This window comes from Plectropomus leopardus, chromosome 9 (genome assembly GCF_008729295.1).
Source record: "Plectropomus leopardus isolate mb chromosome 9, YSFRI_Pleo_2.0, whole genome shotgun sequence".
Classification (NCBI taxonomy): Eukaryota; Metazoa; Chordata; class Actinopteri; order Perciformes; family Serranidae; genus Plectropomus; species Plectropomus leopardus.
In genome coordinates, this window is record NC_056471.1 from 20,623,935 (window position 1) to 20,636,334 (window position 12,400).

Sequence of the window (12,400 nt, forward strand, 5' to 3'; positions counted from 1 at the left end):
TTTGTCTTCAGTTTTTTATCCCCCGTTGCCGGCCGTGTGGTACAATCACCTAATGAGAGCTGGTTTTGTGTGGGTGTGGTCTGACGACAGAGCACGCTCAGTGGAGGTAGTTTAGCGGGTTAACAGCTCATCTGCAGGGCCAGACAGCTGCTGTCGGCCCAGGGGTTTAATGGAGACTGCAGTTTTTTCCTCTGAGTGTGTGTGTTGACCTGCAGTGTTCCTGCAGCACCATCTTCACCTTCCCCACTGACTCCGGTAGCGAGGAAGGACACAGCTTTAACGACATTCTGGGGCAAAATGAATTGCTTTTAGATAAGTGGCTCAAAATCTGATTTACGGTTTGACAAGAAGCCAAATATGACAAGAAGAAAAATGAGCATAAAGAATGACTTTTGATCAAAAATGGTGAATCTTGATGAGTCTCCCCTGACTAAAATACAGAATTATAGCCATCTAAGTTCATTAGTTAACTTGGGTTTTTTTATCCACAGTTTTACAAAACAATCCATTGATCACAAGATTAATTACTGGCACTGACATTTTTAGGGGAAAGTCAGAGTGTTAGGCTCGTCAAAGAAACTGCAGCTCAACTTTTATCCAATATTCAGTTTAATTTATAACCCAAAATCTTGCTGAGCAATGTGACCTCTGAGAATATATTTTGAGCACAATTTCACGCTATTTCTGTCAAATTTATTATAAAGTTAATCTACTTTGCATGTGGTTACAGTCTCACAAACTGTCTGCCGTCGTTGTTTAAGCCTGCATGTGATGAATGAAGCTTTGCATGCAAGACAAATAGAAATGCTTTGAGTTTGCACATAAAGCCTGACAGCAGACGATTGCTGCTCAGCCAACTTGCTGCATTTGTTAATGAATAGTCATGAAGAGGTCTCTGTGTTCATCAGATCAGCATATTTTGTTTTTTTAAATTATGAATTGTTTTTATTGGGACACTCTGTTCTGATAGAAAAGTGCAACACTTAATAAAAACTGTCCTTCCCTTTGATTTAAACCTTGTTTTTAAACCAACCGTATTCTGACCTTCTGAAGGTGAAAAGAAAAAAAATCACCAATTTTCTCTGTATCAGTAAATGTACTTTTAATACGTTTAAAGGGACAGTTTATCCCAAAATAAATAATACACATTTTCCTCTTACTTTGTAGTGCTATTTATCAGTGTAGATTGTTTTGGTGCAAATTGCCGAGTGTCAGAGATATCGGCTGTAGAGATGTCTGCCTTCTCTCTAATATAATGGAACAAGATGGCACTCGGCTTGTGGTGCTCAAAACATCAAAAAATGCATTTGAAAAACTCAACAGCAACATCTCTTTAAAGAAATCATGACCCGGTTACTCAAAATAATCCACAGACCTTTTTGTAAGCAGTTTCATGTAGGAACTATTTTCTATCTGCTGAATTATAACCACCAATTGTAACTGTTCTTACGATTACGCCGAGCATCCAAACTAGTTGCACTACAACTGAAACAGAGACTTTTGAAAAGGCTGCTGACCCTGTTTAAGTTTGAAAAGTTAAACAGGAAAAGTAAGTTTGTTTTGACAGGCAAAAACAGAGACATTTGGAAATGACGACACAAGGCGGGTCTCCATTAACCCTTAAATTGCACAAATTGACATTGCTAATATGAAATACGGCTAATGAAAACACATCAGTTAAAAAAAAAACTAATTTACCGCAGACAAGTTTTTATGCTCGCTTGAGGTGGTATTTCAGGTTATTTGAAAAAGACATATTTCGCAAAACTGCAATGAAAAAACTTTTTTTTTTTGGCTTTTATAGGTCACATGATGCTATGGCTGTGTGCTTGTAAGTAGGAACTGGCTCCCTCGGGCATGATGCAGCACGCACTACAAAAGGTGTTACTGTATTGCATAACTCGGATTCATCCAGAAGTTTTGAATCCACAATTCCTCTGTGAAATAATGAACTATCACCTCTCTGAAATCTGCAAAAAAAAATCTACATTGTAAAAAGACGTTTGGGGTCCCTTTGAGTACATTTTGCTGGTAATACTTGCTCAATAAAGTATTTCTGATTCTGATTCTGATTTAGTAACATTTTCAATGCAGGACTTGTATCCCTACATTGTGAAGTTGCTACTTTTACGTAAGTAAAGGATGTGAATACTGCTACCACCGCTGACAATATTATGCAAGTTTACTACAAATGCAAGGAAAAAATATTACAATTAAAAAGAAAATAAGCTTAGGGTCTATTCCTCATTCACTCCCATATTAGGCACTTTACATATACTTGTTTTATTACTTACTATATTAATGTTTTTCTCTTCCTGTTAAGTATCTTATGTATTGACTGATAAATACCAGGTGGAGACACAGAGGGATTGGTACAGGACGGTGAGAGTCGAGCATGTGTTTTCACTCTGCAGCTTTATCTCCTGTAATGTCAGCGAGGTTTATCTGACATCTGCCGTGCCTCTGTGGAAAAATCCAAAGCTGGCTCAAACACTCCACCTGTCATTTCACATTGCTTCAAATGAAGGGCGCGTTAACAGTATGAAAATGAAAGTTTGATTACAGCTCAGAAACTCAAAGTAATTTGTTTGCAGAGACGAGAAACACCTTTCAATGACAGCCAGTTAAATTTCTACATTTCTGTTTTGCTCGTAGATTCCAGCGTAGCACTCTTTTAATGATGAACATTTTTAGAAAGTGGTTTCACATCTCTCATGAATTATCCATATGCAGCCTTCAGGGACTTCATTAGTGCTTTAGTTCACCAGAATTTACTGTACGTAGTTCTGCTCTGTAAACACGCCTGATTCTTGATGTTTAGTTCAACAAATTGTACTTGATTTAGTGGATGAGTGCTAAACTTAGCTTGGTTGCTGCAATAACATGAGCTCTCCATGTCAAGACACACCCCGGGTTGATTTATTGTCACATTGTTCTCAGAGTCACCGTGTCTGTCGGCTCTCACACTGATCTTCCCTCCCTCCTCTCCTCCTCAGGGGCGCTGCACCCGTGAGAACTGTAAATACCTGCACCCACCGCCGCACCTGAAAACCCAGCTGGAGATTAACGGGAGGAACAACCTGATCCAGCAGAAGGCTGCAGCGGCCATGTTGGCTCAACAGATGCAGTTCATGCTTCCTGGAGCACAGTTGCAGCCCATAGTGAGCAGCCCGCACTAAAGCTACAGCTTTTAAATCATTGTGATGTGTTGAAAATGTAATTTATTTATCAAAATACTGACTGCGCTCTGTGCACTGTGAGGTGTTTTAGCCTGCAACAGGGTGGCATTTATTTTGTTTTATAAGGAATAATATTGGACTCTCTGTTGGTGCTTGCATCAAGTTCTGTCCACAGTCAGATTTCCTCTGACTTCTGTCCTCTAATTTGGGCTGCGAGATATGGAGAAAATCAAATATCACGATATTTTTTACCAAATACCTCGATATCGATATTACAGGGACATTGTAGGACTGACTATTGGCGCTTTTTTACAAATATCTGGAAAACTATATGTATTACAATTCGATTTTTGATAAATAATCACCAGTAATTTTTATATAATGTTTAAGTGGGTAATGGCAAAAAATAGAACAGTCTGGTAAGTTTAGAAATTCTCATAATTTTACTTCGATGCAGCCTTTAAAATCAGGAAAAGACAACACTTGCGATATTATGACATCCAAAATCTAAGGCAATATTTAGTCTCATATCACGATATCAATATCTTGACCAGCCCTGCAACTGATAAAAATAAAATAGGTAGGATTCCCACGCTAATGTAAAACCTGGTAAAATCATCCAGCCATATTTTCCAGGTCTGGAAAAGTCGTGGAATTAGTAAAAATAATTGCAAGTTTTGGAAAAGTCTTGACATTTCATTGGAATCGTAACAGTAATCTTCTGTGGATGACCTTCCCTGTAATGTAAGATAACGGGAAAAAAATTATCTGTAGCTGTCGACGTAATGCATCAATGTGGGACAACGTGTTGTTTAAAATCCCGTATGTTTCTTCATTTCCTCCCTGTGCTCCATCTCTTCCTTCATGTAATTCAGATGAAATTTGGTTTAAGTAGAATGTGTGTTGAATGTGTTATTTTTTTTAAATGAAGAAAAAGATTATGGGTCCGTGAAAGGACATGAAAATGTGTGGGAACCCTCAGTGCTTAGTGCTGGTTAAGGGGGCAAGGCCTGAGAATTTTGCTCATTTAATATTTTTTTAATATGAATATGAAATATGCATTTCGGGCTTTTGGCTTTCTCCATGCTCCTTGGAAGTAGGAGAAGTTGTGCCAGAAATCCTCACCCTGCTTCATCTTTTTACATGGTAATGTCAAATTTGGTGAGTCAAAAGTGACACGCAAGTTGGTTAACAATATTCATGCACAGGTTTTGTTAGTGTTTAAAGTAGCATGGCAATAAAACCCACAGTGCCGGTTATGTCACCACCAAATCCCTCTCCTATTTCCAGAGAACGCTCTGCCGTAACTTGTTTTGTCTCTCTGGTCTCTGCCCTTCTCTCCTTCCCTCAGACAACATTCCCAGTGACGCCCTCCCTGGCAACGAGTCCCAGTATGGCGTTCAGTCCATATCTGAGCCACATGGGCCCAGGCATGGGCTTGATGCCTGAGCTGCTGCCCAGTACACCCCTGCTGGTCCCTGGGAGTCCCACCGGCCTGGCAGCCATGGGCAACGGCACCTCCGCACAAAAACATGTGCGCACAGACAAGCTGGAAGTATGCGGCCTGCACAGCGCAGTTGTTGTGTTTCTATGTTTATCCAAAGTCTGTCGAAAGGTAAATGTTGACCATTGCTCCCGTCTGCCCTCCCAGGTCTGTCGAGAATTCCAGCGTGGTAACTGCACGCGGGGTGAGAGTGACTGCCGCTACGCTCACCCTCTGGAGGCAGGCATGGTGGACTGCAGCGAGAACTCTGTCATCGTGTGCATGGACTACATTAAAGGCCGCTGCAGCCGAGACAAGTGCAAGTACTTCCATCCCCCAGCTCACCTGCAGGCCAGGATCAAGGCTGCACAGCACCAAGCCAGTCACAACACAGCGTCCGCAGGCCTGGTGAGTCCAAACACTGAGAACGCTTTGTTCTTTATACCAAAAATAAACACAGATTTTCACACACAGGTGCAAGCCAACACTCAGCCTCTTAACTCTCTACTTGGATATTGTTTACGGACGCAACAAAGGATCAGGGGATCACAGTATCCCTCAGCCAGTTTGAATTTTTTATTTTTATTTTCATTTTAAACTGGTTCAGTGCAGTCGTGCGTTTCAGCACATCAGCGAGGGAAACTTTGACTTTAGATAGAGTAGCTTTAATGTCTGTGTCAGTATACTGTCGCCATGTTTTCTTCCGCAGAGTGTCACCCATATGTAGCGAGGGGTCCACTTGGCCTCGTTTCTCGTCTTCTTTGTTCGCCTTGCCTTTATTTCTGCATCTTTCTTCAGCGCGGACATTGCGTTTTCTTGTTTTCAGCAGTTTGTTTAGTTTATTACAGGTTAAATATCACTTTGGCTGGTTTTTGGAGGGGCTCTCCAAAAGCAAGAAAATAAAGGTACTTCACTCATGACGTCACTGGATGTCTGCCAGCTTGAAATTTGTTAATGTATTCTGGGGATTATGTTTTTTCATGAATATCTGCTGCTGTGCATGTGTCTGAGTACTCTCAGCTACAGGAGCTAAAGTTAGCACTGAGAGCAGCTGTAACATAATCAGGTCAATCTGCAGTGCCGATGCAGAAAAACAAGGAAAACAGTATCGGAAAAATTAGTACAAAAAATTAGAAACACAGTGTATCCAAGGTTTCATACTTACTGTCATTCTTTCATTTTTGTTGCTGTCAGTATTCATTGAAACGTAAATAAATTAGAGTAATTAAAGACAGACTGAGCTTTAAAACGACAGGTCTGCGTCACATACTATAACGTGATATTTATATGTGCGTTTTCATGTTATAATTGCATTTCCCTGAGTTTATGAGTAAAAAGTTCTCCTGGTTGTCCTCTGCTGCAGTTTGATGTTTCAGCACCGACCCCATTAGTGAATGAAATCGTAGCAATCCCGCTTTGCTCTTGGCCTGACCTCTGAGCCATCCTATATCACTTTAGCTAATCTGAGATACCGCAGTGTCCCCTTGTGGCGGTAAACAGAAACATGCCGACTGGATGCTCAAGAGCTGACCGTTTGTTCACTCTTATATAACACCAAATAATAGATACAACTTCTCCCGTCCTGCCCAGGCTCTGCCTCCAGGTGCCATGCAGCCGCTACCAAAGAGGCCGATCTTAGAGAAGAGCAACGGAGCTGCTGCCGCCGTCTTCAACCCCAGCATGTTCCACTACCATCAAGCCCTGGCTAACATGCAGCTCCAGCAGCCAGCCTTCATCCCCACTGGTGAGTCTCTGCACACACTGAATACCACACACTTCCAGTGATAATAACTTTATTTATATAGCACCTTTAAAACCAGTGTTTGCAAAGCAGCTGAGGCAAGAAATCCCAGAGACGATAACAATAAAAGCCAAACAAAAATGTTCAACAAAGGCCAGACAAGAATTAAGGTAGAATTAAACAAGAGATTAGAGGCAGAAACAATAGCGCAATAAACAGAAAATATTTTTAATAATAATAAGAAGAAGAGGAAAGATCAAGACAGAATAAAAAAATTGAAAAGGTAAAATTAAAAGACAAATTAAGAATAGATGATTTCACATTGACAAGTCTATAAAAATGGATTATAAGAAGTGATTTAAAAGAGGTCACTGATTCTTCCAGCCTTATCTCTCCAGGCAGCTCGTTCCAAAACCGAGGGGCCCTGATGGCAAAGACACGGTCACCTTTAGATTTAAGCCTTGACTTTGGTAGAAGTAGAGCTCAAACAACTAATCAATAGATGGAAAAAAACAAATCATTAGGCTGCAGCACCAGATGAAACTGAAGATGTGCCACTAAAAGAGAAACCTGAGAGGGACATAAAAATGTTGACACATATTTGGCAAATCATGATACCGGCGACGTTAGCAGGTATCAACACAGAGGAGACATTTTTCATGTCATGTTTAGCTGTAAAGAAACAGTGGGTAGTGAAATATCCGAAGGCTGTCAGACATGAATTATTGATACACCACATGCCTTAATTATACAACATGGAGGCCAAAACACCCACATACTGACTGACTGTACCTGAAGATACTGACGACTGCTGCACTCGTGTATTATATACAGCTTTTATCTTCCTTTCTTGCTGCTTGATTATATCTCCTCTACAACGTAAAAATACTGATCAAAGCTTCAACGTCTGCTCGTCCACTGAAAGCAGTTTGCTTTTCACTGATGTGTTTTTTTTTTCGTGTCGGCACACGTGTGCATTCGCTGTCACAGCCTCGTGTTGCCGACACTAACCTGAAGCTGTTCACTCCTCTCGAGCTGCTGTTGACGATTACACCTTTTTTCTTTACTTTACGACAACTCGTCGTCCTAATTTTTGTTGTTCTCTTGCCACTGTCCCTCTGATCTGCTGATCGTGTCCTCACATCATGTGACAGGCTCTGTCGCGTGCATGTTACTGCCCTCAGGAGACATTGGCAGGTCAGCCGGATCATAGCTGGAGATCAGTAACGTCACTGTGTGTGGTGGACAAGAGTCCTGATTTAATGATCGATGCATAAATAGCAGGATGACTGTACTGCTGGCATGTTTTCAGCTAATTAAATATGTAACTTCTCCACATTCAAACGTCTAAAAATGAATGTTATAAATATATTTGAATTTTGTACTTATATCATTCATTATTATGTCAAAAGTGGTTTTGAACAAACTTGCAATAAGGAGCTTTAAAAGCAGCTAACGACAGTATTATATGATAATAATATTGAGAACTACTCTGTAACGAGCTCTGAGTGTCTGTTAGGAGATTTTGACACCATCCTGGGCTGAAATGTAAGCGGTGGTACTGAACAGTAATGTTCAGTAACTTATAATTGCAGTTAATGAGCTGTGATGATCCTTTAAGGTTGTCATAACAGAGGAGCGTACCCCACATTACTGTGTCAGCTAATGACGACCTCGCGATAGCTTTCCGCCCATCATCTGTGTCACAGCGTCGTGTCATTGTGTCACCATGTCTTCCCCTCTGCAGTCATATTCATGTCCTCTTTGGTCTATCAAGTCATTCATTCATTTCTCTGTACGAGCAGGCTTAGTGTGTGTACATGTGCTTCCCTGCCCAAACCAACAGCCACCTTAAACCTCCCACAAACAAAGCTAAACAGGTCTTAACTGAGCCAGGTTTAGAGCCGTGGCTCCCTGTGTTTATTGTGACTGTGTGATGAAAATATTCACTAAACTGACACTGAAAATAACCACTGCGACTACTTTATGAACAATTTTGTAATTTTACATGTTTATTGAAATCTGTTCAGTACATTTCATACAGTGTGTGTGAAGCTAAACCAGGTGAACCAGGTGTCTCACCTGCGATAACTCAGTGCTGAGGTGTTCACAATGATAAGTAAATACACAACATACTACTGAAATATTTGAAAATCCTAGAACCAGGACACACACACAGATGCTGATGTTAATCGCAGTCATGAATCTTGTAGATCCAATCATAAAAGGTTTACTGTGTGTGTGTGTGTGTGTGCGTGTGTGTGTGTGTGTGTGTTCCCCGTCCATATCCTATTCACTACTACTACCACTATTGCCATCATTACTGTGTGCTGATATTATGATATGCCACATTTGAAAAAATGATTTCACCACCAGTAAAAATAGAAACTCTGGAGGCAGAAAAACAGTTTTCCAGTCACAGTGAAATTAATTCTCCAGGATGTGCTCTGCTGCTGATGCAAAAAGCAACTTCTGCACTTTTGCAGCTCTCTCATTTTTGTTTCCAGTTGGGAACGCTACAGAAGTTTTGGGTGATTTAGCGTTTTACTTCCGTATGTTGGAGAACTCGCAAGGGGATCAATTAAGATAATAAAAAAAAATGAAGGAGCAGAGATCAAGATATCCTGACTCTGAGCGCATTATATGGGCTCTAGCTACAAAAACACTAGATCCTACATTTCCCACAATGCAGCCAAAAAGCATCATTTCATTTAATCCTCCCTACCTGGTAAATGCACACATCTTGCAAGCTTTATGTCACAAGCTCCCTTTTAAAGGCTCTGCAGACCCACGCTTGTGTTTTCAATCAGCCTGACTGATTAAATCTCTGCAGGTGAAAGTAACAGAACTTAAATGATTAACAGTATGTTGATTCACCCAACAACTGCAGCAAAACCAGCAGAAGTGTGAGTGGGATTTCCATCAAACACGGTGGTATTCGCCCACACAGTCCTGCGAAAGACCTCTAATCAGGCAACATAAGTGAAAACACCTGTGTGGGTGTAGAGGGGCTTTAAAAATGATATAGGCGGCGTATGAAAGCAGTCACTCACTTCTCTCTACTCGCTATCTGAGTAAGTATATGTGGAGGACTAAAGTGAGCTTATAATCAAAATGAAAGAAAACATTTCGACAGACACTAATGTTGCTTTCTCTGCACAGATATCACACTGTCACACTGTTCAAATGAGCCAGATGAACACTGACTGGTTCATCCATGATAAATACCGACATGCATTTTTGTGACAAGTAAATGATATTGTGCTGCATGTATTTTCCCAAGCTGAGAAATGGAAAGTACTTTGCGGCTGTTTGTGTTGTGATTCCCTGCTCTGCTCTTATTAGACACAACTCATCATAAGGACAAAACAAACTGCACTCCCATCATAAATGTATCCCAATAATACTCTTTTTAAAACATCTTTCAGAGCTACGTGGAAACGCCCACATTATCAGTCATTTGTACGACAGGTTGCAGTCTTGTAATCGCCCTGCTCTTTCTCCTCCTGCCAGTCTGTGCGTCTCTTCCTTTTGTTCCTTCTCTGCAATGCATGATGGGATTTAGTGATTAGTGACTATAAGTTGACAAGATTCACCAAACATGGTGTGTCATTTTGAGTCAACTATAAAAGATACAGTAATAGTCACCATAAATTTGCACAGCTCTACAAAATGCCAAACTCACTATAAAGTGGAAAATAGTGATTTTGGCTGTAAGGTGGAAAGAAGTCACCTCGAGAGCCAGACTGGCTAAACCTGGTCTGATCGTAGATTCGGAGCCCTGTTGGATGCACCGTAGCAGAGGGTCAAGTGGAATGAATGACTGATTAACTTAATGGTTTGTGTCTTTGGACAACAGTGCTCTTAATTTAGTGTAAAATGACATACTGAGTTTACAAACATATCTGTGGTCTCTAACTGGAGATAATATTGTATTTTTCTCAGACTTGACAAAACAGCTCCTGATTTCAGGCTTATTGTATTACTCGAATCGATTAACCACAGACTGTAAAAAATAGTGGACGTAGCTATTGTGAAGTCACCCACTGGATCTGTGAACTCCTGTTCTGAAGCCTTGACTTCAGCATTTCGGCCGCCGCCGTCTTGTTTTTTGTTGTTTTTTTTGGAGCCAGAAGTGACCAGGTTGGAGCTGTGGAGGAGCGAGGGGTGGATCTGACTCGCACACAGTGGTGGCGCCTCGCAGACAGCATGTCACTCAATGTGGCCCCGCCCTCAAATATTTATAACTTTAAGTCTTAATGAAATACAAACAGGTGAGTTATAAAAATTCACCCCATTACAGTTGTCATGAATGTTGAAATTACCGATAGCTACTGAAACCATTATTTGCACCAGGCGGTAAACGTTCATTTTTAGCCGTAAACTTTGGGTATCATATTTTGGGGGTCTGTGGGGATTGACTCGTTTCCGGAGCCAGCCTCATGTGGACATTCGATGAATTACAGTTTTTGGCTTCATTTTTCAGCCTCAGGGGTTGCTGCTTGGTCGAGTTTTCCTTTAATTCATCCCAAAATTTGATTGGGTTATCCCTTTTGAAAGCAGAACAAATGAGTCTCACATTATACAAATATCTTATTTTGAAATTAATGTAAATGTGTCTTTGTGCAAAGCACCTTTATCAAAGACATGCATGAGCTGAATAAAAGGTGTGAGTGAGATGTTGAACTTTACCTTTGCAAAGTCAGTCGCTAAATCTGATCACAAACAAAAAAAAATCTATATATTTATCAACTGACAGGACTAAAGAAGAGATGATCGAAATCTGTGACATTACTGAAAAGGCTTTTTGTCTCTTATGGATCATTTGCTTGCTCCATGCACATGCCCCGTCCATTTGAATACAATATATCAGATACTCCAGTCTGATTAGATTGTATGACTGTGTATTGCCTCGTTTGTTTAAGGATCATTTGTTGGTGAAACAGTGCATTTTCTTTTCTTTTGTAACTGGTTGGCTAATTGAATTTGTGATTTTCTTTATCTCTTATTCCGTTTGCATGTGTCTTGATGTTTGTTCATCCTGGCAATATCACTTGACTTGTGCCATGATTTTTGATCCGACACATTTTGCCATGGTAACCATATCATTCCTGTCCCCCTCCCCCCCCCCCACAACAAAAACCACCTCCTCCCCCCCGCCCACATCCTCGTCCTCTGTGTTTCGTCTGACTCGCCTGAATAAAAGTTCCCATGATGCACGGTGCCACCACCTCCACTGTTTCGTCGGCTTCGACCCCAGTCACCAATGTTCCTTACGCTGAATCTGCCGCCTCGAATCAGGTTTGCTCTTTCGTTTCAGTTCTCTTTTATTTTTAGCTCAGTAGGTCCTGAGTCCTGTTCGTAGTCTTCTGTCATCCGTAGTGTCACGTGTTTTGTTCACATTTCATCTGTCTTCACTTTCCAGTCTGTTGTGGTGTGAGCAAATGAAAACAGTTTAAATAAGTAACTGTTTTCATCTAAATGTCGTACTTTTCTTGCCTCACTGTCTTGTCTCAGTCTTTTATGTAAACTTTGGACTTGCAGTATTTGTGGTCTGGCATCAGTAGCAACTCAGCTATAATTTAAACGCTTCTGCTTTTCTTTTTTCCTTTAAGTTGCCTTCTGTCACACAGATTGGGACACATTTCATGACAAAAATTGTCCAAACAGCAAGGAGGGTTTAGCAGTTGTCCGTGAATAAAATATACACTTTTCCAATATACACTGTGATTAAATTATGTGTATTTACTTTAAACAGTTGTAAACCACCAATCTGATTTTAGAGCAACTATTTAAAGGAATACTTGACCCACAGAACGATAATGAAAATGAAAACTTTGTTTTTCTCACACAGAAGGTTCTTGATGAACTGAAGTAAAGGGGGCTAAGTTACAAACTCTCACATAACTTGTGCAATATAATCTAAGTCTCCTTTATCCAGTCATATCAATACTTACCAACAATGCATTTTTGCCAAAACCTTACATTTTATAAAAC

General features: G+C 40.6%; 1 protein-coding gene across 5 annotated transcripts in view; it reads left to right on the plus strand.

Moving 5' to 3' along the window:
* mbnl3 (muscleblind-like splicing regulator 3) overlaps nt 1-12,400 on the plus strand; it is a 37,458-nt gene that overhangs the window by 14,570 nt on the left and 10,488 nt on the right. For all 5 annotated transcript variants that reach the window (XM_042493251.1, XM_042493252.1, XM_042493255.1 and 2 more), the window contains 5 exons: nt 2,997-3,161; nt 4,531-4,734; nt 4,831-5,070; nt 6,253-6,406; nt 11,610-11,704. In XM_042493251.1, the coding sequence (XP_042349185.1) occupies nt 2,997-3,161; nt 4,531-4,734; nt 4,831-5,070; nt 6,253-6,406; nt 11,610-11,704 (858 nt within the window). The remainder of the gene's footprint in view (nt 1-2,996; nt 3,162-4,530; nt 4,735-4,830; nt 5,071-6,252; nt 6,407-11,609; nt 11,705-12,400) is intronic.